This window comes from Cheilinus undulatus, linkage group 8 (genome assembly GCF_018320785.1).
Source record: "Cheilinus undulatus linkage group 8, ASM1832078v1, whole genome shotgun sequence".
In the NCBI taxonomy this organism is placed as follows: Eukaryota; Metazoa; Chordata; class Actinopteri; order Labriformes; family Labridae; genus Cheilinus; species Cheilinus undulatus.
In genome coordinates, this window is record NC_054872.1 from 22,571,970 (window position 1) to 22,597,631 (window position 25,662).

The 25,662-nt window shown below is 38.4% G+C and overlaps 1 protein-coding gene across 2 annotated transcripts in view; it reads right to left on the reverse strand.

The window, feature by feature from the left end:
• LOC121513415 (F-actin-uncapping protein LRRC16A-like) overlaps positions 1-25,662 on the reverse strand; it is a 129,305-nt gene that overhangs the window by 27,366 nt on the left and 76,277 nt on the right. For both annotated transcript variants that reach the window (XM_041793161.1, XM_041793162.1), the window contains exons 10-20: positions 24,089-24,177; positions 21,835-21,929; positions 20,954-21,040; positions 16,546-16,649; positions 15,491-15,568; positions 14,785-14,861; positions 11,523-11,627; positions 11,125-11,194; positions 6,663-6,744; positions 5,295-5,394; positions 4,831-4,885 (exon numbers count right to left, since the gene is read on the reverse strand). In XM_041793161.1, coding sequence (XP_041649095.1) covers positions 4,831-4,885; positions 5,295-5,394; positions 6,663-6,744; positions 11,125-11,194; positions 11,523-11,627; positions 14,785-14,861; positions 15,491-15,568; positions 16,546-16,649; positions 20,954-21,040; positions 21,835-21,929; positions 24,089-24,177 — 942 coding nt within the window. The remainder of the gene's footprint in view (positions 1-4,830; positions 4,886-5,294; positions 5,395-6,662; positions 6,745-11,124; positions 11,195-11,522; positions 11,628-14,784; positions 14,862-15,490; positions 15,569-16,545; positions 16,650-20,953; positions 21,041-21,834; positions 21,930-24,088; positions 24,178-25,662) is intronic.

The following is a 25,662-nucleotide window of genomic DNA, read 5'->3' on the forward strand; positions in this document are numbered from 1 at the left end:
GTAAACAAACTGATGGGAAACAAATACTATAGGATTTAAGGTATAAAAGAAGACAAAACCACATCGCAGGAGACAAAAATAAAATGCAGCTAAAACAGACTAAGTGATAGTTATGGATATATTTAAAGGCAAAATAGGCTGACAAGAAAATACTAGAGCATGTCTGCCTCTACAACAGTAAAATATTTGTTGTCGTTTTAATCTCTCACAAAGTGTCACCTTCAAAAATACTCACCATGCTGATGGTATGCATATCTAGGCTTCAGCTGAAGAGGACTTGTCAGAGCAATCAGCTTTGTTTATATAGTACACCATGGTTCCCTGTGCGTGGGTGTACGTACTTTCTTGAATAATGAGTAGTAAAATCTTGAAAAGGTAAAACAACTTCCACTCTAAGCTACATTTGACATGACAGACATGAAACTGATTTCCAGTTGCTTCTCTTTTACCAGAATTTATTGAGAGATCATCACATTTGACACCCATTTTTCCTCTGAAAGGTGGAAACTGTACACCTGCAAAACGTGCCTATTCTACTCTTTCTCCTTACATTGCCTGCTCTGCTGTCCTCGTTGAGTGAAGAGAAGACTTTTAAGACACAAGGCCTTAGAAAAGAAGATGCCTTAGAGATAGGGTGAAGAAGCTGGATATCTGGAGGGAGCTCAAAGTAGAGACGCTGCTCCTTTACATCTTAAGTAGCCAGTTTAGGTGGTTTGGGCATCTGATCAGGATACTTCCTAGTCGCCCCCCTGTGAGGGTCTTCTGGTGTGTCCAACTGGGAGAAGGCCCCTGGGATGTCCCACAGACACTAGCACATTAACCAGGTGATCGGGTCCATGATTAAAAATATTTTCGATATTTTGATCACATATCTTTTATAAAAATCAGCTGTTAGTGATCGGTTGCAATTCAGACACAGTATTCCTAATTAAATCTAATTTGTGGCAATACTATGTCTGTATATGCCACTATAAGCTTACACATTCCTCATTTGCAAAGAAACTAATGATCAGACTTTGTATAAATGCAGAGGAGTGAAACTACCCAGTATATCAACTGAAAAGTGTCACATTTTTATAAACTTGAGCAGAAATACAGAAGAAAAATAAAGTCTCTGGTGTTTCGTTCGCCAACTGAAAAAGCAAATCCAGTATAAAAAATTGAGCCCACATTTTATGTTAGGAACATATGTCAGCATGAAATCAAAAAGAAATACAGACATCCTGTGAAGAATTTCAAAAGAGAAAAAACATCTAAATTTGATACTGAGCGGGAGACTCCAGCCTCCACACTGGGAAACATGTGGGATGTTGTGCTCTTACAGTGCACACAGATGCAAAAGCATGCTAATGCAAGGAAGAGAAAAATTAAGGAGGAAGCCTCTCTGCTTCCAGAGGTAAATGACAAGAAATCAAAAGATTAAACCCACTCTTCATGATTTTATGTGTTTAACCATGCAAAAAGGGTCATTATAGTGGGGATTTAAGTAATTAAAAAGCATGTTTCCCCTGTCAAAGCGATTGTTTTTAAAGGGGTGAGGTTAAACTGAGATTTCTTTGCATATACATTTGGTCTTTACTGCTGGTCGAATAGCATCAACAAGGCTATAAAGGCAGGAAATTACTTTTTTATGTCTTGTCTGAAGATGCAAGGAGAATTATTTACTGCCTACGTGTTCTCCTGCAGGGCACAGAGCGGACATTAAACATGCAAATTTAAATAGGGACAAGTTTATGGACCAAGGACATGGCAGCTAATTTGTTCATCAAAGATCCCTCTATCCATGTTTCTATGCTGCTTCTTACAGCTGAGTCAGAATATAAATAAACATCCAAAAATGGTCTCTTTGACATCTGGCTGCTGAGGTGCTTGCAGAAAAAGAAAAGTCTACAACATCTGTTTATGCATCTGTATCCACTCTCTCCCTGTGGCTGAAGTAAATGACTTTCATCAGATCAGTCCCCACTTTAACTAATCACCATAACTATGAAATCATTGCTCTCAGTATGCATACATATCTTGTTTAATAAAACCAAGTAAATGAGAAACTGTGCCCCAAGAGGTGCAAATAAAAGTGACCTTATACCAGGAACAAATTAATCAAGCAACTGTATCTGCATATAATGATGAGCAGTGTTTAATATTCTGGTGAAAGTCATTTATTCTGTTGTGTGCGTTCAGCAATATAACCTCATTTCTCCCTTACAGTCTGTGTTAGCTTGGCAGAGAAGAGGACGGGCTATTAGTCATTACTTTCTCAAACACTCAAAGACTTTTCATGATTGACACAAAAGGAACTTGGAGGATTAACAGTTGGTCTGGAAAACTGTTTTTTTTCTACTCAGGGGTACCAATTCTCTGACCAAAAACTAATAGTTTGTGTTCATATGTGACTCAGAGCTGATTATCTTTAATTAGTACATTTTATTGATGGCAAGAGGCTTGAGAGGAATGATCTTGTTTTTGAATCATCTAACACAAAAAGTACATATAAACATTATTACCATAATGCCACTGCATCCACACAATGTAAAGGAGAACTAGATATCACCAAACATTTATTATACAAACAATAATAACATCACTAGAGATTATACTAGTAACCAATATGACTGACTAAGGATAAGGTTTAGGACTGTCCTGAAAAAATTCAACAATATACATCGTACAACATCGTATTGTGAAAATTGCTGATACATGTATGGATTCAGATTATACAGAATCGATGCAACTGTATGATGTGATGATAGTTTTAAATAGGCATCCTCTATGGCCAAGTTCACAAAAAGGCCAGCAGATAGCAGTAGACATAAAACTGCATGATGCAGTGCACGCCTGTCTCCTCACACCAAAGCAAGCACAAGTACGGTTCTCACTCTGGTAACATGGATGATGGTGTTTATTTATGTTTTTTACAGCAGAGTTCACACAAGAATCTGATACAGGTCATGTGTGAAAAGTAATGCAAATAGCTGAACAAAAATTCTGAGCAATTCTTCCAGATTAATAAGAGGGTAAACAAAGTCAAATTGTCTTTGAATTCACTGCTAGTGAATGTTTGGTTTTCTCCCATGCTTTATTTCAGTGATCGATGTTTATTATTTTTTCATCCAAAGCCTCATTTTTACATGACAGTAACATCAGTTTTCTCATTCTACTCTCTGCAAAATCTCTGCAAGCATGGTGCTTTTCGTGTAATGAAGCAGATGTTTATCATCTCACTGATCATCTGTTCAGACTCCAGCAGCCATAAGGTATCCCAGGTCTAACAGCCTGGACTCAGGCCAGGACAGAGAAACATCAGAGTCTAAATGTGCTGCCTGGAGGTGTGCGACTTGACTCACAATGTGAGAGTGTTGGAATGTGTTTTCTTTCCCCACTACACACAAGCAAAAGATGTCCTGCTGAAGACAATTTGAGGGATGTTATCTCCACAAGCCTTCTCTTATCTGCATCTGCACAGTACGTGAGGAACACAAGTGACAGAATATTTTCTATCCATGACAGACACAGAACAAGACAGGTTCACTCTGGAATTATATAAAAAAAAATCAATAAAGTGCATATTTTACCATCTTTTTTTTTTTTTTAACTTCAACAAGGTCTTCTGACTGTCCACCACACTGATCAGCCTTTGACCCCCCCCCCCCTTCTATTTCCACAAACCATCAATCAACTTTCTTTTCTTTCCCTCTTTATTTCCCACATACACAGCCAGATAACCAGCTTGCACACACCACACAACACACACAGCCATAGACTACAAGCACCAAGAGACCAATTCAGCACTGAGCAGCTCAGCAAGACCATCAATCTCACACATCACGACCATTGTGGGACGGGAAAAAGGGCAGGCACCGGGGCAAAATTTGTTACAGCTACCATGATGGAGCGCAAGATAAAATGTGTGAGATGGATTGAGGGACCAGACAGAGGGATGGATTTTTAGAAGTGGGAGAAAATGTCTTTATTTGAACTTGGGGGGTGTATAACAAGTGAAAAAAAATTACCTATATAATTTTACTTTAAGGTATTTGTGAACAAGAGGAGTAAAAATAGCACAAAACAGAGGAAATTTAGAAGCTGGGATAAAAACAAAGAGTTCATGACAAGCTGCTGATCAATAACCAATCATGGTGCTTTATCTGACTTTGTACACCTGTCCCTGCATCTCTGAATTCTTCATTTATTTTTGCTTCATTCTGACTTATGTTTTCAATGTTTTCATGTCATCATTTTAATCAACAGATGCTTTTGGTCCCATATAAGCAGTGGGTATACGCATTGGCCAAATCAATGTTGTTCAGTTGAACAAATACAAAAATAATGTAGGGGCTTTTATTTTTCACATGAAGTAGCGATTAAAAGTTAGCATGCAGCCTAAGTCATTAAAGATAAAAAAACTGCTGACCAAGCAAGAAACCTGGGTTTAGGTACTGACTCAATAACAAATCTGGCTTGCTATCAGAATTAAAGGACAAATTTCTCAGCAGGACCTAGAAAACTAGCCCATGTAGTTATCTTTGGTTGACTTGAGTACTGTGACAATATTTTTAGAGGTCCTTACAGGTCAAGTTTGTTATTTTTTTGGTTGTGATTGTAGAAAATAGTCTTGCCCTGCATAGATTCTAAGTAAAAGGGCATGACAGATTCAGTGTTTCCCTCAAACACCACATGGTTTCAGTTGAATCTGATATTTCATTGATTTATCTCTGCAGGGAGTTATATTCACACCAGAAGTCAGAGGTCAGTTGAAGAGCAGCTGTCTGAGTTTCAGTGATTTGTTCTCCCTATCAAAAGTCAGACAGATAAGGAAAATTAAAAACTCACCGATTCTTCTTCCTGAATCATATGGACAAGACTGTCTAACACCGGGGCGAGGTTTCTAAGTCACACAGAGGAGAGAAAAGAAGAAAAATATATAAAAATATAAATCACAGATATGATGATTACACTTAGAGCAGAATTTTTAGGAAAAAACACAGTAGAGAGAAACACATAAATATACTTGTTATATTCTCTGTGTATCTCTGTTCATCATGAACTCTTCATTTTATTCTAACCTTCAAAACAGACATCACTGCCACATGGCTTCTGTTGAACACACAAGTGCTTTTCATCTAATTTTGGTTTATGTTTTGGCAACTACTGTTTTTGGTTATCCACAAGGGACCAAGCTTAGCCACACTGAGCCACAGCCAAACCAAAACCCTGGCTTAACCACTGAGGTTTCGTTCACAGCCACATTCTGTACACGTCAGCTGTGCAGGCTCTAATATGTGTCGTTTTCTTACTTGGATTTGATATTATTGAAGTTCTTTCCCAGTGAGAGGTGACGGATGGATCTGTTCTTGGCCAGCCAAACCAGCAGAGTGGACAGATCAGAGTCCAGGCCTGGAGGTGGAGAGAGAGGATGAAATTTGATTGTTTGGGCAGGTTACACACTGCAAGATAATAGGGCCTATTGAGTAGGGCTGACCGATTTGGGAAAATAATCTAATTGCAATTTTTTTGACCCAAAATTGCCATTGCAATTTAATATGCGATTATTTCTTAAGTTTTCTCATGTCAAGCATTTCACAACAAAAACAAACAATAATTCATTCTTTACTATAACCAACACAATAAATGATTAAACTAGGCAGAGCAATTTTTAAAAAATATCTAACTGTGATGATTTTTACTCATTTTACAAATTTGATCTGAACTGTTGTATTAAAGGGAATTATAATTTTCAAATATCCTCAAATTTAATTACTCAATTACTTACTTAGTCATATCTAATAAGAAAAACACACAAAATGAAGAAAACTGGATTTTTTGTAAACTATTCTAAAAATATGGCACTAGGACGATTGCATGATGTGAAATGCATAACATCTCTGCTGCAAAAGAGTTCTAAACTGGTATTTTGACACAAATTTCAGGTTAAAGAAATACTGTACCTTCTACGATCTGAAAATTGCAGCAGGCCATATTGCGATTTTAATCTAATTTGCGATTAATTGCTCAGCCCTACTAGTGAGGGCCTGATTTCCTCCTAACAATCAGAATCAGCATAGGCCTGGTCATCTGACAGTTCTAACAATTATCTTGCCAGATTGTCCCCTAGTATGTGGTGTTTTGAAGTTGAAAATACTAAACAAGTTCAATATTTGGAATCAGGAATCCTGTTAAATGGGGGAACACCAAGGGCAGCAGAGCACACACCAGTCAGGAAGCAAATGACCAAAGGAGGAAGCACAACAAACACAGCCACAGCAACAGTAATGAAAGTCATCAGAATTGGAGGACCTACACATTGATTTGTGATAATCAAGATTAGAGTTTATAAAACATGTTCTGTAAAAAATACCACAGTAAAAAAATACAAGAAGAGGAGTTGAACTGAAATTGCCAACACAGTGAATTAAGTAGCTAACTGCTAGCTACATTTAGCTTGTTTACCCCAAAGAAGGCTTTGACCAACCCAAGGTTTTGAGTTTTGAGAGTGGAGACTTTGATTATTGGTGAATCAATCTGTTAGTGTGTGGTGTGCTGTATTTGTCGTCTCTTTGCACATAAGACAGAACAATTCAACATCTAATTATCTGTCATCATGTGTGGTGTCTCTCAGGATTTTAAAAATGTTTTAGTCTGTGCCAGGCAAGCTGCCATCTTACCATTGTCAGAGATGTCTAGGCTGGAGATGTTTGGAATCTCTGCGATACAACCTTCAAGGATCTGAGAACCTCCTGACCGCAACTGAAAGAAAGAAGAGCTCATTTTGCAAACAAGAAGCTGCTCATAAGGTACATGTGATGTAATGGAGATTGTTCCAGTTGCAATACATACATCTGAAATGCTTTAGAAACTGCTTAAAGAAGGTGTTTAGTATCTGTAAGTACACCAATCATGTGTAGTGATTTACCATTTTAAGTTGTTGGCCTTAAAAGGACCTCTTGTTTAAGAAAAATTTCAATTCTTATTCCACAAATTTTTGCTGCTTTTAAGTTGCACTGCTCTAGTAGATTCTTTATGAATGCTTGTGGCATAGTAATAAAGCTGGGCAAGTGCAAATTAATTGCTTGTGACTAACAATGTTCCCACCTTTCAGCTGTACTTAGAAATGTTTTGGAGAAATTCATATGTCCCTAAATTGACAAAAAAAAAAAGTAACAATTATGACACTTCCAAAGCCTACAATAGGTGTCACAACATAATCCTCTTACTTTTGGAAACAGCTGAAGGAAATCTTTCTTTTTCGTCACCCTTGACATGTGAAAAGTCATGAGTTTATTTCTATGCTGATGTCTTCCTCTTGAATTTATATGAGACTCATCCCATAAATATGGCTCTTGTCCAGGCCTTTTCACCCCTGGTAATACAACTGGACACTGGGACATTAACAGCTTTCCCAGAGACTTGTGGCAACCCTACCTGCTGGATGGTACCCTAGGTTGTGCTTACTCACCACATCTGCTCGTTACTCCAGCCAAAAGGTGTGGACTTTGTTATTTTTTCAAAAATTAATTTTACCATACCCTTGCTATAATGCAAGGACATCCAGAGCTCGACTAGGGTTGTGTCAATCCTCCTTCCTGCCTGATGGTGCCCTAAGGCAGCTATCTTGCCACATCTGTGACTTATTTTAGCCTCAATTTTAGGCCCAAACATGCCTTAAAGTTCTGCACTATATGTTTCTAAAAAGAAAAAAAAAAAAAAAAAAAAGAAAAATTCAGGTATAGATGAACTTGCTACTACTGCAGAAAAGAGTAGCTGTTTTTGCGTCATGCATTTTTATGCCAGAGCTTACAAAAACAGTGAGATAAAAAGCAAAAAAAGCAAACTTGCTCAGAGATAAATATTGTCAGATCTACTGCCCTTTTTATGCTGGAAAATCCCAACAGGAAAAGGAAGATGTCTAATGTTTTCAGGGCTTCAGTTCTAGGGTGTTCCCATACAATGTTACTACTTCACAGCTGTTGAATAAGAGTGTTCTTATTAGACAAATAGTATGTGGAAATGCCAGCTCAGGTAAATTAATCAGTATCGGGGCAGTTAAACTACTTTGGACATGATGCAAAAAAAAAGCTGGCACAGAGCATGCAGAAGGAAGCTGAGGTTTTAAATGACTAATACAGTAATGGAAAATGACAAACAACACAGACCATTCAAGACAATTGCAGCTAATTGTTGCTTCTAGTCAAATTTTTGATTTAATGAGAAATACTGATGGAAAAATGGACCTCTAGAAGAAAGGGACTGGCAGAAAATAAAAGTATCTGCCAAAACAGACGTGCAAATCCAAATGAGGGGCCATGGGATGTTAATTATTAAGAGGGAGCTCTTAAGTACTTACACAATGGCCAAGCTTAAAGAAGCATTAGGGGAGAGAACAGCATGTCAGAGGCAACAATTACCAGCAAGAGAACACACAGATGCTTAATGATCATACTTTTATCCAGATACACACTCATTTCCACAAAAAGGCATCATACACAGCCCTTATTTTTGTGCTGTCAGCCTACTCACTGCACAGTTTTGGGCCGCCTCCACCAAACGCTTCATTAAGACTTCAAAAAGAGGACAGAACGCATCATTTCCCCCTGCAGCTTCAGTTTGGGAGTCTGAATTGGATTTCCTGTGTAATTTGTATTCATGTGTTATCTTTAGCAATCCCCATTCAATCTGCGGCAAGCTGTCCTTTTCTGTGCAGGCAGGGGTGGAGATGAAGGCAAGCGAGGAGCTGGAGTGTGTGTTTCTTTGTGCGTGTGGGTGAAAATTCTGATGAAATAATCAGAGACAGAAACTAAACCCCCCCCTCCGCCCCCACCTGCTGCCTGCCAAGTACTCCATTAGACAGCCTCTTAATGGTGTCACTGGCCTGTCAAATGGTTTTGGAGTGGATCCTAAAAAAGCTGAGTGTATTGGACAAGTTTTGCTCTAAAACTATTAAACACTTCACTAAACTGGAACTGACAGGAGCTGTCACACAAATGCTATAATGACAAAAACAGGAAGAAAAAAATGTAGAAAATCAAGAAAATTAAACATGCCTCCAAATAAGTCAACTTATTGTGTTTGTCTATAATGCACTGAGCCTGTGACAGTCAAGGGCCAGAGGTATTATGTATAAACATTGTCTATCTATCTGTCTAGGCTGTTGTTTTGAACCTGATCTTGTAGATATTTCCTTCAAGTTTTGCAAAAATGTCGACTCTGACTCTGACTCATAAATGAGCCAATTAGAATTTGGAGGTTAGAGTCATTATGCTTCATGTTCATCTATTGCTTGTGAATGTAATATCTCAACAATGCTTTAAGGCGTTTTCTTAAACTTCGCACACATTGTTTGCATTTGGGGGTCAAAGGTCAAGGACATTGAGCCTCATGTTCATCCCTTGCTTGTGAACACAAGGTGTATTAGAGTCATCCTAAAAGATAAAAATAAAGACCACCTGTTAATTTTGAGAGAAACAGTAAAAAATTTTGGGGGTAAAAAAAAAATCAGGATTTTTGAAAAACTCTGTGTTTTTTAACATGGAAATTTACTAGAAATAAAATCAAATCTTTTGACATTCTAAACTAAAAAAATCAAGTTTTTGAAGTCATAAATTTACAAGAGTCTAAAATACAAAGAAACCAAACTGAAAAAAGTGGTTGTTTAGCCCCAGTTTACAGAAATGTGTCTTTTAAGTCCAGGTGACAATGCTCATGTGATTATTCTGGGCTAAAATCACAATTATACCCTTATTTATCTGTACCAGTAAGAACAGATTATCTCTCAAGTGCAGGACATGTAAATAAAAAAAAGAAAAAAAAAGGCCCAGCTTCATCAGGCATTATTTTCTTCCATGCAGTTGTCTATTTTTAATTTTACAATGTAAAAATTTAGATTTTTCTTCTCATGAATTCATTACAATCTACACCTGAGAATTTTGTGGGTTTTTCCCCCAAAATAATTAACAGATTCTCTTTACTTTTTTCTAAGAGTGGCCCTAACATGCCTCGTAATAATGGACAGGTTATACATAAATCTGTAATATCAATGAAAAAATTACAACTAATGTTTTTTTGTTGGTCCTAGGGGGCCTTGGCTTTTCTAGATATAAGTTGTGGGAGGCTGAAAACTAAAGGTTGGAAACCACTGCTTTAAAGGATCTTCTTTAAACTTTATATCGTGGAGAATCATACAATGGGGAAAAAGGAATAAAGCAAATGGCAAAAACAATAATAGGGACTACAAACACTTTATAGTGCTGTGTAAGACTGCACTCAGAATAATGTCTTTATCTGCAAAGATGTGTTTGACAAGATGTTGTGAACCATCTGGGACAAAAAATGGATCTGAATCAACACTTTAAGATGGCAGTCTTTAAACTGAGGAATCTACTATAGTAACACTAAAACATATTTGCATTTTTAATTCCCTAAATATGTAAAAAAAAGGGGCAAAGATAAAAAGCCTACCTTAATAATCCTTCAAACTGGAATTTGATATTATTTGTAAAATTACAGATTCAGTTAAGCTTTAGTAATACCTGCTATCTATGAGTTTTTGTAAAATTCTGTCAATATTATCTTTAGCTAATGTAAATGAGAAGTATGCTATGTAATATTTGTCTATCTTGATAACAGTTTGAATATGTAAAGGATTTTGCAACAGTGTAAGCTGAAGTCAGGAGAAGGAACAGCTTCTGGCTTATTATGAAGCTAACGGGGATCCAAGCAAGCAAGCAAGCAAACAAACAAACAAAAATAATCCATTAGCACTTAGAGCCATAAGTGTTCCTTGTGCAGCCCTCCAAAAGCAAGTTCATGTGTACCATCATTAATGTGCTGTGTGTTGAGTTTAACTACAGCTGAGGGAGGCAGGTCTCTAATTTGTGTTAGGGGCTTAAACTGTGCTGCTGTGACATTAAGATTTAAGTACTATGTTGGTAAATATTCAAAAAGATTAATTATAAATTGTGTAAAAGGTCCCCGTTGTGTGATTACTTTGAGCACACCTTGACAGACACCACTGCACTGCAAAAACTGAAAATGTTTTGATCTGGATTTCAAATTTGCATGGAGATCTCCATCAAATTAAATGATTAATGAGGTAAAATAATCATGCAGGTACGACTCTGCAGGTCTTACCTCACAGCAGCTGAGGTCAAGAGAAACATCCTTCAGATTGAGGTTACTGGCCAGGCCGAGCAAGAGAGCTCTGAAACAATAAGATAACAAAAACTTAGTAATACTTCAAAATAATACAAGAATCAAACTATCAATCCATAAAACAATATGATTCAAAATGACTTTGCTTTATGTAAGGTAATCATTGATGTGAGTCTCAATATAGCAAAACTGTAAGTGCTGTCATAGAGACTCATTCATTTCCAAAGTTCCTGAAAGTCTACAAGCTTTAAAAATGATTAGACTTAAATGGGAAGGTCGTAACAGAGTTTAGAGAACCAAGTGTCTAGTCATAGAGAATATGAGGCAGAGGGAGCGTCTCCTCAGACACATTAAACATGAATGACTCATTTTCTCACTTAAGGGCCTCTGGCGGCAGCTTGGTTCCTGACACATTGATGGAGCTGAGAGACATGGCACTGCTGAAGAAGTGCTTAAATGATGGAGGCACCTCTTTGCCTTTCCTGAAAAAGCAAAAGGGAAAAAAAAACACTTAAAAGCATGCACTTTGTCATCAACTTTCCTTTGGAGGCTTGCAAAATAATGTCAAATCTGAGACTTAGGGACCCATAAAGCTTTTTGTACTTTTATCACATCATAAAGCCTGTGACCTGTCTGAACTTTTATCAGTTGTTTAAAAAACATCTTTTTTTAAGAAAAGCAATATGTCAGCACAATGACCCACTGCTAGGAAAAGTCAATTAATTCTCACAATTCTTTTTTGAAGATTTTCTTTTCTTTACCTTGGAGCTTTTTGGATGTCTGACCACATTTTCCATCATAGCACATCATTCTATTTGATATGATCTATGTAAACAGGTGTGGCGCCCATTGTTTAAAAAATGATGACCTAAAGAAGACCTCTGGTAGAAACATTGCGTAATTTCATTGAGTCAGTATGCACGCATATCCCTCTTTTTTTCTGCTTCTGTATTTTAGTTTTCCAACAGCCAAAAGTGATGTGCTTATGACCACCTTCCTAACAAACATCTTCATTTAAACAAAAATCAATAAGAGGGGATTCTCTTAGTTAAATTACTCAATGTCCCAGGTAAAACCCTATCCCCTTACTCATCTTCTCTCCATAACCCCCCATTTCAACCTCAGACCCCCTCTTCCTCTAATGAGATCCTCAATTCCCCAGAGACAAACTGCAAAAAGAGATAATAACGGGAAAAACTCCACCCACAACCCATCTGTTACACTCAAAATCTGCACACTCAATCTGCAGGGGAAGAAACACTCACTCATTAAACACTCAGAAACTCAAGTTTACACACACTCATCAATGCACATTTACAAACCAAAGCAAACACATGTGCATACACTCTGATCAGATTCTGTCTTCTTGTTGTCTGTAATGCCACATTATCCCCAGCAGGTGTCTCACAACAAACAGACAATTTTTTAGCTAAACCAAAAGTAAGAAGTCACCTCAGGTGAAGCCTTTCTTTATGATCATAAAATGTGAATGGAAGCAATGCAGAAAGATGTAAAGGAAAACAAGGAATACAAAGACTGTACAGGACACTACAGATTCTTTTCATTTTGAAACACTTTTGTGTGCAAACTAATGCCAATACTAACTAGGCATTGATGAAAAAAAAAGCATATATGAAATTGGAGAGAACTGGTTTGTACAAAAACAAAGCACTACTAAAACAATTAACATGCAGAAAACACAAGTGGGATTCAACAGAACACAGACTTACACAGCATTCTTCGTCTTTAAAATGTTATTTTGTCACGTTTATTTTATGAGAGGAAATTCAAAACTATACTATATTTAGAAAATCAACAACCATGCAATATTCAAATGGGTGGGTTCATTAAACGAGGATCTGGGTCAGTACATTGTAAAGCTGGGTTTCCACCAGGCATTTTGGCCTCAATTTGCTACACAATGACTCATGTTTCCACTGCCAAAAGTCGGATTAGGTTGCAAAGTAACTGATCCATGCCATCCTACTTTTTGGCACCTTTCTGCTGACACACCAGTAGTAGTCTCCACCAAGTGGTCCAAATAAGTTTAGTACCACACACTACACTTTTATTTATGTTTCCATTATCAAAAAGTGGAGAGGGTCCCGAATAACTGACCTGTACTGTCCTACTGTTTTTTTGGTACCCTTCCATAGGGTTACTTATCTATCCCAAAAGGTCAGAGCTTTTTTTTCGTTTTTTGCTCCACTTGTAGGGTTACTGACTCATGTGTGTCTAAAATATCTCTTGAAAAAGTAAGCCCATGTGGCTACTGCCATCCAGCCTAAGCCGCCGCCCACAAAGTGTCTGTGAAAATGCAACCAAGCCAGGCCACCTGGTGGAGATGCAGCTCAAGTGTTCCTAGCCAAAGATGGGGTTGTCATAAACATCCTTTAAAATATGTTATACCAAATAAGGATTGTGTGGTACTGGTTAGATTGAAATGACAACTCAGTTCCAGAGGACAAACTAGGGTCTGTGTCCACAGCCAGCTTTTTTTAAGCACTCTCAGGGCTGGCAACCTCATTTTCAGAGCACTTCTTACAAACATTCATTGTTGCTACTTAAAAAAAAAAAAAAGAAAAAGTTATTCCCTTGGTAACACTGTTTAAAAATAGTTGTGTGCTTCATGTTTCCGTATTTTAGGGAAATATCACTGAAAACATGAAGACAGTGTGACGGAATCCTGTCCTGACATAGGCAGCAGCTGCAGACCTTAAGACTGCCCTTGAAAAAGACAAAAACGCTAGGTCAGAGTGTTTTTCTTCTGCTTTTGTAAGAAAACCCGCCCTACTTGATTTTGACTGGCAAGATAGGGAGAAGTGACTTTGACAATCACAGCACTGTTCCAAAAGTTGAACAGTTTTCAATTAACAGTGGTTGAAGTGCAATGACAAAAACAGCTGACGCTGAAGGTATATTTTCTGCTCAGAGAACTCAGAATGCTGGACTACATTGGTTTTAAATTGAACATAAGCGCTGCTGGTGCTAAAACAGCTGACTGTTGGCACGGGCCCTTAAGTGCTGCAGTGTTGTGTCATTCACGAATGAGCAAGATCTAAGAGCCGGCCCTTTATGAGCAAAAAGATGCAGCTCTCTAAAAGGAACCCAAATTCCCACAAGATTTAGTAAGGCCTTACAGACATTGACTATGGAATGCAAACAAGATCAGAGTTTATTGTACAGACAGTACAAACAGTACCAGACTGTACTGATCTAAACAGAACCACTTGATAAAAAATTCACCAGAAGATTGCTGGTTTGACTTTAACAAATTAGGCGCAAAGCACAAAAATCCTTCTGTGATGTAAACATTTCTTTAACACGATTCAATCTTTCTTGAAAAATCTTAGAATAAAAATTTAAAGTTTAAGGACAAATGTTTTGTTTAGTTGAATGCTATGCTTTTATTTCACTAGGTGCACACTGTTTTCAATGTTTTGGGGTTTTGTTTTGGAAAAAGGACAAAAATAGAAAATCTTAAAATGATCTTCGATGGTGCTGAATACCCTCAGCTATAGTATGCTCTGTTTTTGGACATATTTCTGAAATCCTGCAAATTCTTGATCGACAAACTTTGTCAGAAAAAAAGTAGGAACAACAAATCCAATTCTTCCTGTCATTCACAGCGTTTCTTACCTGTGTGGGAAGACACTCTTTGACACGTTGAGAACAGAGAGGTGTTGGACTGAACCTCGCAGCAGAGCTGAACAAACCTGGAAAAATATCATCATAACATTTACATTGCATAAACAGAAGCATTTCTGTTATTGAACTTGATATGAAGAAAATATGTAAAAATCAATGACTTGTAAAACATTTGTTCTGTTTATGTGTTGCAGCGTTTTGAAACATAGAAAGCTGTATGCCTCTGTTGTGTTTGAATGCACTTGTATTCTGCTGTACTAGAAAGCCAGAATATGATTTAGGAACTGGTCAATAATTTCAGTGACAGCCTGGCAGCTGGCTACATCTCAGACTAATCAATAAGTTGTGTTTGGCTCTCTGACCCACATCAATATATCACATACAGTGTTCTGAACACTTCAGCAGCAGCAGACAGCTACACAGATTGAGTGGGCGAGTAAAATTAAATTACATTTGCTGCAACACATATATTAATGTCTGGAACCACTTCATCTTACAGTGTGGTTTGTAATAAGCCACAACTAGAATTCATGTTGTTGTCTTACAGTGAGTCATTCGCTGAACATGTAGGGCATGTTCACCTTGAAATATTGTGCCCATGATGAAAAATGTCTTTTACGAATTATGTTTCTTTAAGGGCATTGTTTCCTGTGAACATCACACAGATTGTCATACAGAAGTGTGTCTCCTGTCTCACCTGGTCCAATGAGCAGTCAGTGTTGGAGAGGTCGAGGGTGGTCAGGCTGTTGGGTTGACCAAGGAAGTTGTAGAAATGCTAAACATGAAGAAAAAATGTCAGTGAAACATATACAGTGAGTTCTCATTTATCTCAGTATGCCCTTTAAATCTCTGGCGAGATAGCTGCTCAAGCATATTAAAATGAGTACAAATATAAGTTGTTTGAAAACTACATTACCCATCTTAATATCTGAATTTACTGTTGTTGCAATGTATTGTTGCCATTTTATATCAAACAGACATTTTAAGAATTCAAAGAGGAGGGCTTATTCAGAAAGTCGAGTCTGTTAACTTAAATACTGTCAACTGCTACTGATGATGTACCAGCGTACTGAAGGGTCCTTCCCATTTCATATAGGAGAAACTGAATTGGCATCCCTACAGAAGGGTGTCAAAAAAGTGGGACAGTAAGAGTCAGTTTTTTGGGAGTCTTTCCAACTTTTGATATATTGAAAAACAAAAAAGATGCATGCTGTGCTGTACCGAACTGAACCAGACTGCTCAGTGGAAACAACCTATTTGACTGCAAATCTGAGCAGGTAAGAAGGACATAGCCAGTTTTATGAGTGCATGCTACTCCCAGCAGCAGCTGCTGTCTTTTATTAATCACTGTGCTGTTTTTTTTTTTTTTTTTTACTATAACTGTTGTTTAGTGTGTTTTTATTGTTGCTTTGACACACCTTTTACACTTTTACACACCTTATAAAAAGAAAATAAAGATATTTATTGTTTTGGGTAACTGCACGGTACAGTAGAGTACCACTATTCTTGTTTTGATTTGGGCCTCTTCAACTGCAGCCTGATTTTGTAGTCTCATGTTAGAGAGTTTGTATTTGTGTTCAAAGAGATGTTGTACCAGAGCTGATGCTCTCCAACAAAGTGACATGCTAACAGATTTATTACAGCCAGACAAGACCTCCACACAGCTGCAGCACAGAGCTGTTCAATCAATTAGGTGTTACTGATACTTACTCTGAGATGGATTAGAAGCTCTGTGTGTTAGTCTGTGCATACCTGCATGTCGTCTCCTCGGAGCACGTTCCCTGAGAGGTCCAGATGGACCAGGCTGCTGGGGATGGACGGGTTGGCACTCAGTGACTGGCAAAGGCTGTTCACCCCTTAAACACACACACAATGGTGAAACACACACACGCAGCGTGAGCATCTCACTCGAATCTCCGCTTTATGTTTTGACAGTGGATTGAAGGAAATAGCAGAGGAAATGAAAGAGAAGGAGCAGAATTTGGAGTGAATACATGGAGGGTGAAGAGACAATTCCTTCTCATGGTTGTCAGTTTTACACTATGTTCGGAATGAGGCACCGCCCTTTTAAATAATGCATAATGAACACTGATTAGCTATAATTAATATATATCAGACACAATCTCTGAACAACACCATGAAGGAATGCAATCTGCAAATATTTCAAAGACAGAAGCATGTTTGTATGAATGTCTTTGCACAAACAGAGATCTCTACTGCAGTGTGTGTGTCATATTGACACACTGTGCATACAACCATTGACCCATGTCACATCAATCACATGGCAGACACACTGAACCAGCACTTTTATAAAGTCTTGACTCTGTAAGTTGAGGCGTGACTGTCAAGTGACTGAACAGACGGAGCCAGAGGAAAGAGAAGACATAAAAAAGAGAAAATTAGAGAAATTTAAAGAAAAAAGTGGTTTAAGAGGGAAAACATCTAGTTTTTAATTTTGTTAAGCATCCATTTAATGTATTCTACCAGAATTATAAATTCCCATGATCACAAACCAGATCTGATTTGCAGCCAGTATCATGAAACAAAATCAGTGCTGAAAAACAAAGTAAAACTTAAATCTTTGACTTTTGCTCTAAGCGTTAGGAGCTCCTGGGGTTTAGATTTTGGATCAAACCATAATCTCAACAAGCATGGCTCTGTTTAAAGGGGACGTATTATGCAAAAATCGCTTTTTCAGGCTTTTCTAACACAAATATGTGTCCCTGGCCTGTCCACAATCCCCTAAAATACCAGAACAATTCATTCCCTTACCCCCCTCTCTTTCTCCACCTTTCAGAAAATGTGTGCTGAAACAAGCTGTTCGCAGATTTTACACCTAGTGACCTCACCAGGAGCGTAAGCACCTGCCCCCAGGTTTGGTTGGCCCTCCCTCACTTGGAGGAAAGTTCCGCCCTCCTCTACTGATCCTCTCAGCAACCAGCTGAAATGTTGGAAAGCTCAGTGGGTTACCCTGCTGACTACAGTCTGGAAGTTTGATGGTTCAAATCCCAGTCAGGTCCGAAACTTTGGTTGAGTGTCTGTAACATCAGGAGGGCCGCATCCACCTCCTGATAAAGGGTAAAATATGTCTCCTTTAAACAGCACAGCCCTCTGACTGTGAAATATGATCGCTCTGCATTGATCGCCTGAGAGCAAAGCGTGCTTACAGAACATCTCTAAAGATGATGCCTGCTGCTGAGGTTTGGATGGGAAAAAAAAGACAAATAATTTACCTGCAAGTGATCAGAGACAGTAGCCACTTTTAATCTAAAAATTATGACCACAATAATTGAAAATCCCCTGCAGATTTTTTGCTGAAAAGCCTCTTGCCGCCATCCTTTATAGTCTTTCATTACAAGCAATTGTTGCAAAAGGATTCTCAGGCATGCCAACAAGAAATAGCTCTATTCCAACAAGGAGGATTTAAGCAGATGAAAACATTACTGAGCAACATTTAAAGATTATTATCACACACTTGCAAAGTACATTTAGATCTTTTCCCTTCTCTCATATGCATCCAGTGCAGCTAATAGGCCTCATTAACATCCCAGCAGCAGCTGTGATCAAATAAGTAGGAGATGTGAATTGCATCTGACTGCAGGGGGTTGAACTGCAAATTATAACTCATCAGGAGTGCCAGCTAATCATGACACAATATTTATTCTATTTATCTTATTCAATTTTCAATTAACTTTAATTTAAATCAGAAATCATCTTTATTGCTAATAATGAATAATTTCCATTTTAACCAGCTGTTTTTTGACCCCATTTAGACCTTGCATTCACACCAATTGACACAACATATTTTGGCATTCAGATATCTAGTAGCAATCCTTAATGCAAAGGGTGGATGCACCTCTACATGTACTTAAGGCAATTTGATGTCCGATAGCTCAAACTGTATCTGGAGGTGCTCTGGCATGCCTTCATCCAGACTGGTTTGGACAATGAAATCCAACATGTACAAATTACGACAGATTTATTAGCCCCCTATGTTTCCCAAGTGCTCTTGAATAGAGCAAGGACTTTTTAACACAGCTTTCAAAACATCCTAGTTCTATTTTGGATGCTTACATAATTTAACTTTGCACACAGAGGCAAAATAATTTTACAAAAAACAAAAACTACCAGGGTCTAAATTATCAGCTCTCCTGATGCTAATAGTCAGTTGTGTCTCCTTTTAGCTGGATAACAGCCTGCCATCATTTGTTGTAGTTTTCAACAAGTCTCAGACATGTTTTCTGAGGAATCCCAGCCTATTCTTCTTTGGTCAATCTCTCAAGCTCCTCCACATTTGACGGTCTTCTGGTATAGACCTTGGTCTTCAATTCACCCCACAGATTTTCAATGGGATTCAAGTAAGGTCTTTGTGCAGGCCAGTCAGTAATGCTCACTTTGGTCTTCTGGAGGTACAATGGTTGTTCACCAGGAGTGACATATGTTTTGGGTCATTGTCATGTTGGAATACAAAGCCACAACCCAGATGCAGATTTGCTGCTAACTGCTTGAGGTTTCTTTCAAAATCTTCACCTATCCTTCTCTCTACACGATTTCTTCCACTTTTTCGAGATTCCCAGTTCCAGAGGCACTGAAGCGTCCCCACAGCACAATGCTCCTACCACCATGTTTCACTGTGGGGATGGTGTTCTTTGGGTAATACGCCTCTCCCTTCTCTCTGCAAACATAAGCAACATCACCATGGCCTAATGGCGTGAATTTGGCCTCATCTGACCAAAGGACATGCTTCAATTATATGTAATTTTTGTCTGTAGCATACTTCAGTCTGGCTTGAAGGTGTCTCTTCTGCAGGAGTGGAGTTTTTGCAGTCCATTCCTGTTCAGGGCTCTAGTGATGGTCCTCTTTGAGACTACAATTCCTGACTTGGCTAAGTCCTTCACTAGTGCCTTGGCAGTTGTTCTGGTGTCTTTAGACACATCTCTCTCACTAGTTTTCTTTCCAAACTCTTTGAAATCTTTCTCTTCCTACCTCTGCCAGGCTGGTTCTGTACCGTATGTTGTTATACTGTGTGTAAATTGGAAGATAACCCTCAGTTTAACTTGATTTTACATGCTTTGAGCACTACAAAGTTAAGGCGCATCATTGCATTACACTGGTTTGTGCTATGGCTCAACAAAAAGGTTAACTCCAAAGGGGGCTAATAATTATGACCTTGGTAGTTTTTGTGAAGTAACTTTTTTCTGTGTGCAAAATAAAATAATGTAAGGATCCAAAATTAAAATTAGGACATTTGGAAAAGCTGTGTTAAACAATCCACTGCTCTTTTTGACAGCACCTGGGAATTACTTGGGAAAAACTAAATTTTCATGGAGGGGTAATATTTTTGTCCTCACCTGTTTTAAAATGCATTAAATAATGCTCCTTCAAGTGACATGATCTGGGGTAAAACTTACAGCGCAGCTTTTTTTACATCCATCCTGTCTCACTTGTACTGATGAGAAGTTTGTCTCTTCTTAGAGATCAGAATAATTTGTCTCAGCTCAGAGATAAGAGCCGGCTCTCCCGCTCCCAAGTGGCTATTCATTTAGTACCAATCTTTAATTTTCTATAAAACCAAAAAGCAAAAAAAAAAAAAAAAAAGAAGAACAAAACCAAAAAAGGACACTGTCTCTAAAACTGAAACCAGCTACCGTCACTCACATGAAATTCAGAAATGGCTCATTTGCAAATTACATGTCAAGACTCCCTTATCAACTGTCGTCTTTAGTTGTTATTTCATTCTAACAAGCAGCCATGAAGGTTCATTGTTTGCTAAATAGGATATCAGCGTTTCCTTTAAAATATATTCATAACAAAATGAGGAAAAGGCTGTTAAAAATGCATTGCTAGCCTCTTGACTTGCAGTTAGTTCACAGTTCAACTTGACATCAAATATTCAGCAGCTTTACTGCAATCAGCATGCAGAGATACACAGCCATGATAAGACTGAGAACCACAAGAATGATGTATGGGCTGGTTTTTGCATAGGTGGCCGGCAAATGAGTTCTGATTGCAGGTCGTCACTGAAGAATGCATAATGTGGACGCATGTACTAAGCGCATTCATCTTGGTGTCTGATTGCCCAAAAACGCATCATGGATGCAAAATGTAAACAGTGCCTTTGGTACCTGAATAAAAAGACAAATGGAGAAGGAACACGTACCTTTGGGTGATAATGAGGTTTTGGAGAAGTTTAAATGCTTTAGCCCAATACGAAGTTTGGCAAACTGAGCACCCAGCGAGGACACACCTGCAGATACAAGTAGATAACAGAAATAAAGAGATTTCCCTCTCTCTCTCAGGACTGCTTTAACCAGTCAATGTGTGCAGGCAAAGACTATTATGGTTAATTACAAATTACTTCAAGTCTTCATTCAACAGAAGAAGCTTTTATTGTTAAATGGTTGTCAGTGTTTGCTATAACTCTCTTGAAAAAGCAGCGGCATTTAAAACCAAAGGATTTTTTTTAAAACACTCAACAGATATAAACTATTTAAAGAGTAAAAGCAAATTTAGAACTTAAGAAGCAGCTTCCAAAGTAACTAATCTGGTGTACAATGACTGGAAACGAGTCTTAAAAGAGAGCAAAACATTTTAAAAGTTGTACGAGTAACATTTCCATCTATATTGAAGTATAGATTCAACAGAACCTTGTAAAAGAAATGTACATGAGAACAAATTACACCAGAAATTTGACTCCTGTTACTCTGTTGTACTTTGCATGTGACTTCCTGAATATTTGGTGGAATGTATCTTTAATTCATGTGTCCTGGATAAACTGATCGGCCTTAGGAAAGAGGGGATGAAATATTAAAGTCACTGCACTGTTACAAGTGAAGCCAAATTTCCAATACTATCATACTCTACAGGCTGTGGTTTTTACTTCACACATTAAAAACAGTTGTAATTTGCAACTAAGACTGGACAGGAAAGAGGTCAGAGGTCAGAGAGTCACCTTTAGCACCTGATGAAGAACACAGTACAGTAAAGAGTATCAAAGGTGAGAGATCTTTACAGATTAGACTGGATTAGCGGGTATAGTACCTCTGTCCTCCAGTGGGTTGTTGGCAAGATTAATGGTGGTGAGTCCTGAGCTGGGGTTATGGGCCAGGGCAGCTGCAAGCTTCTGGGCAAAATCACTGCAGAGGGTGAAACAATTTCATTAATCGTGTGAGTATAACCAACATTTACTTGGTTGACCTACCAGAAGCACTGACAACAAATCACTCTGTAGTTTGTCCTGGCAGACAGGAAAATCACATTCAAATTGAGTCAAAGCATTTTGACAAGGGATGAAATGCAAGTGTAAAGACAAGGAATGATTGCTGGGAATCACAGGTTTTGCTGTACTGATAATTTTCTTTTAATGGAAAGCCTTGAACACAAAATATTTATTATAAATATTATTTCTTATCAATATTAAAACATTTAATTAATCATCAAAGGGAAGTTCTGAGCATTTAAACTGTTTCACATAGAAGAAACATGAATTATGAAGAAAATAAGGTTAAGATGATTAAAAATACTAATTATTTATGTAATCAATTTACAACGTGCACAAATATAAAAGTATATTATGACATATAAGTTGTCAGTAGTGTGTTTAATCTTTGTTAAAGACTCAAATATCAAGCTATAACAAAGACTAATTTGCTTGTTTTTCAAACATGGAAAAATGATCTTGTCTTACAAAGGTTCCACAGAGAAGATTATCTTAAATTTCCCCTGTTTTTTTTCCCCATGTGGACAGGTCCAGCTCCATACCACATCAACCACTGCAAAGCTCACGGAGCTACGTAGCTGAGGTAGATAAAGCTAAGCTCAAAAAGAAGATGTAAGCTACGTACGTATGTCATCTATGTTTGCTAAAGCTCATGTTGCTAAAGCTAACTTAGCTAACTTGGCTGCTTGTGTAGTAACATTAATTGCATTGCTTTGTTAGCTTAAAGCTAACAAAGCTTTTCTGTGTTCTCAAACAGAGCTGCTACTACAGCAGCTGAGATGAACAAAACAACTGCTTTCCCAGGAAAAACTTCAACTGCTGCAGCCAGCCATGCTGGAAACAGAACAGCGACATTAAGTGTGGTAGCATGTCTAGATGTATTTGTACATTGAAAATAATGGGGGCAACTGTCACATGGCACAGGAACCCTATTGAAATCACTTAAACCAGTAAGATCTAAGCCAGAACTTTGCTTTGGTGAGGTTTATCTACCAGTGTTCAGTACTGTGCATAACTTTTAGGCATGTTTCGGCTGACTGAGGCTGCAGTTAGGATGTGGGGGGGTAAGATGCCTGAAGGCACCATTGTGTGTGAAGGAGGATAGACACAACCCTGGACATGCTCTATGTTCTTGCGAATTAACAGTGGGATGGGAAAACATAAAATCTACACCTTTAGGACGGGCTCATGTAGTGGATGTAGCAAGTAAGCATGGCCCAGAGTACCATCTAGGCAGATAAGCAGGGTTGCCACGAGTCCCTGGCCATGCTGTGGATGTTCCAGGGGCCAAAAACACACCAATGGTCTCCGGGTGTATCAGCAGTACTAAAAAGACCCAGCCAAAAGAAATGTTGTTGAACATGACTTTGGCTGACAAGTGACTGATCAGTGTTTTGATATTGAAGAGCTTGACTCTGGCTTCCCCTTCCCCTCTGTCAAGCTCAGGTTGTGGCATATAGGTCCCTGTGATGACTCCTTAAGGCCTTACATACCTACATCTTTTAGACATGTCTACATACCCTAGAAGAGAAACCTCCCCTTATGCAGCCGCCAGGATGAAAGTCCACAAAATTGTTGACAGTGTTTGAGTCTGTAATGATGCTCTTTAAGAAGTGAAGGGCAAGAAGTTATGTTATAGGTGAGTGCTAACTAGCCAACATTAGCTAGTACAGTATTAAATGATTGTAGTATGATCACTTTCAGTGGTCAGTGAGAGTTCTGGCACTGTAATGTTAGCTAGAGACAGTCACATTTTGATCAAGTTAACATAATGTTTGACAGACTATCTAACCGCATTAATCCATTATTTACTCCCCTTTTGATTTCCTTTCTCTGACGGGGTTCTGAAAATGTATCTGGACTTGTCTTCTCATTAGTTAGTGCTTCCAGCTGAACAACAACTTTCTTTCTTTAAAAAATTAAAACTAGTGAAAACACATATGTGACCGTCTTCTCAGTGTGAAGCAGTAAGAAGCCTTTAGTGCTGGAAAAAGGAGGTTCCACAAGTGTGCGGTGCAGTGTCACATGAAAGCCATGAATTGGGGAAATACCGCTTTAATATTTTGCTTTTCTCACGTTTTGAGTCCTGCGTTGTCCAGAACCAACTCTTCTAGTCGACTGGATCGAGACACTACCCGAAAGATCTGCTCACACACGTCTGCAGACTGAGGACAAACAGAAGCACAGCACAGAAATACAACACAGATATTAGATTAAAACTTTACGAATATTATGACACAGGAAGTAGAGGTAAAACAAGGCAGGAAAAAAGAATCTCTGAATTTACTTTGATGTTTGTAACTAAAGGGTTTATGGTGGACGGTGATAAAAAGATAAGTTACACATTTTAAGTCTCAGCAGTGAGAACAGAAGCTCACAGTTCAGCTAATCAAAAGATTAAAAAAATATACTAATTAACTGAACTAGCTTCAAGGCTTTAAATGCACTTTTATCTGGAACAGCAAAGCTTGGAGTGAAACATTCAAGGTCACAGAAATAACACAGAAATTTACTTTTGGGACACATGATTCCCACTAGTGTTCGGTGGTGGGATCTTGGTGGAGAGATGCTCATTTATGCTAATTAAGACTGAAAAATGCGAAAAAGAAAACCCAGTATGCAGAGGAATTCTGTCTTTCTCTCTTAAAGACCAATTCTATGTGACAAGGAGAGAGCAGGGATGGCAGACACTAGGAGGGAGAAAGTTGTCTCGCTTCTGTGGTTTGTAACACCACGGGAGACGGAATAGGAAGGGAAGAGAAAGCACTCATATTTAGAGGAAATTAAAAATTTAGCAGTGTGACGTCCCTGCCCTACCTAGATGTTCACTGACCCAGTTCACTGTGTCGTACTCCGTGTCCTGTCTGCTTTACTACAGTATCTCTAATTCTCCTCTCCAATTAGCAGCACTGATTCATAACACAAACATTTTTGTAGTAATTACAGAACTTTACTGGACTATTGTTTTCTTGTTATTCTTGGTAATTGACATTCCTGTTTCTGTCAGCCAGCAGCATCAGACTGTCCATGAGTGGTGACATTGTGCCACACTGTTATCCACAGTGAGGGGGAGAGAAAGAGAGAGGGATACTGGTGAGAGAGAGAAGAAAGACTCTGTTGTTCACATATTTGCCCTGTATAACTATGAGTATTACAGAAAGGGAAAAAGAAAGATGGGGGCAGTGAGGGATGACACATCATACAGAAAAAGGAGATATGAGGGTAGTGAGGGATGACATACAGAAAAGAGAGGAGAGCAGAGTCGCAGTGAGAGTGTGAGCGAGTGCACAAAGACGGCTGTATTTTCCACCAGAGTCACAATAAAGCTGTTGGTGACAGCACAGTGACACTGTCAGCATGTGTACAGCACCATTTACAACTCATTAAATAAAAGCCTTGTCATGCTGTGCCGTTCTGACCCTGTATGCTGCTAAACTCACACTCACACGGACACACTCATACTGTGTGATCATGAGGTAAAAAGAGGGGTGGTCCTCCAATTGTGGCTTCTCTCTTCCTCTCATTTTCAGCTCAGCATCTCCATTAAACCACAAAACAAACAGCCTGAGCAGCATAATCACACGCTATGATAGCCACCTGCTTGTGTGTGTGTTATTATCCAGTCCGCTGCTCTGTGAGATTCCTTATCA